Source organism: Trichomycterus rosablanca, chromosome 2, assembly GCF_030014385.1.
Source record: "Trichomycterus rosablanca isolate fTriRos1 chromosome 2, fTriRos1.hap1, whole genome shotgun sequence".
In the NCBI taxonomy this organism is placed as follows: Eukaryota; Metazoa; Chordata; class Actinopteri; order Siluriformes; family Trichomycteridae; genus Trichomycterus; species Trichomycterus rosablanca.
The window spans coordinates 58,738,016-58,739,533 of NC_085989.1; the positions used below are offsets into that span (position 1 = coordinate 58,738,016).

The following is a 1,518-nucleotide window of genomic DNA, read 5'->3' on the forward strand; positions in this document are numbered from 1 at the left end:
TCTCCTGCTCCTCGTGTCCACGTTCCTCTACAACCCAAAATCACCTCCACAATCACATCAAGAGCTGCAACCATGATAAATATGATGCGCTGGTGAAGATTAAGACTGAACATGAGGATCTGACGCCCACCAGAAGCTCCAGTAATCAGCAAACGTCCTCTGGTACTGTCAGCATTAACACCTCTCTCAGTCCCACACAGGAAGAAGGAAACGTCTGCTCACAGTGTGGGAAGAGCTTCAGTACCCGGAGCAATCTCAAAGTGCACCAGCGCATTCACACTGGAGAGAAACCTTATTCCTGCTCACAGTGTGGGAGGAGCTTTCGTACCCAGGGTGCTCTCAAAAGACACCAGCACATTCACACTGGAGAGAAACCATATCAGTGCTCACAGTGTGGAAAGAGTTTTAATCGCCAGTGTCATCTCAAAGTACACCAGCGTATTCACACTGGAGAGAAACCATATCAGTGCTCACAGTGTGGAAAGAGTTATAATGAACAGAATGATCTGAAAACACACCAGCGCATTCACACTGGAGTGAAACCGTATCAGTGCTCACAGTGTGAGAAGAGTTTTTATAATCAGAGTGCTCTTAAAACACACCAGCGCATTCATACAGGAGAGAAACCGTATCAGTGCTCACAGTGTGGGAAGAGTTTTTATAATCAGAGTTATCTTAAAACACACCAGCGCATTCATACAGGAGAGAAACCGTATCAGTGCTCACAGTGTGGGAAGAGTTTTAATCAACAGATTCATCTTAAAATACACCAGCGCATTCACGCTGGAGAGAAACCGTATCAGTGCTCACAGCGTGGAAACAGTTTTAGTCAACAGAGTAGTCTTAAAAAACACCAGCGCATTCACACTGGAGAAAAACCGTATCAGTGCTCACATTGTGATAAGAGTTTTAGTCGATTGAGTAATCTTAATGAACATCAGCGCGTTCACACGCATTCACAGAAACTGTATCAGTGCTCACAGTGTGGGAAGAGTTTTTATCGTCAGAGTCATCTTAAAACACACCAGCGCATTCACACTGGAGAGAAACCGTATCAGTGCTCACAGTGTGGAAAGAGTTTTAATACACAGAGTTATCTGAAAAAACACCAGCACATTCACACTGGAGTGAAACTGTATCAGTGCTCACAGTGTGGAAAGTGTTTTAATCGACCGGAATATCTAAAAAAACACCTGCGCATTCACATTTTACAGAAATGATGCTCACAGTGTGGGAACTGCTTTGCTAATTTATCAGCATTTAGACACAAGTGTGACACATCAGATTGTACCAAACAAGCTAAAATATAAAATTATAAAATATAAATCCTCCCTGAGTGAGTGAGTGAGTTTTGGGGGAAAAAGGTTTGCAATAATGAATTATTCTGTGTAATTAATAGCTAATAATCAATTACAGGCACCACTGTCAGTTTTTAGGGAAATTACCAGGAAATCCAGATTTATAACAGATCAGTTTGTTTGGTCGTTTATTTCTCTCACTCAGGGAATCAAACTCACA

The 1,518-nt window shown here is 42.2% G+C and overlaps 1 protein-coding gene across 1 annotated transcript; it reads left to right on the forward strand.

Moving 5' to 3' along the window:
* Positions 1–221: 221 nt before the first annotated feature.
* On the forward strand, positions 222–1,518 carry LOC134336068 (zinc finger protein 135-like; the record flags this gene model as incomplete). Its single annotated transcript, XM_063018743.1, has 1 exon — positions 222–1,518. A coding segment is annotated over one exon (999 nt), but the record flags the coding sequence as incomplete, so codon positions are not given.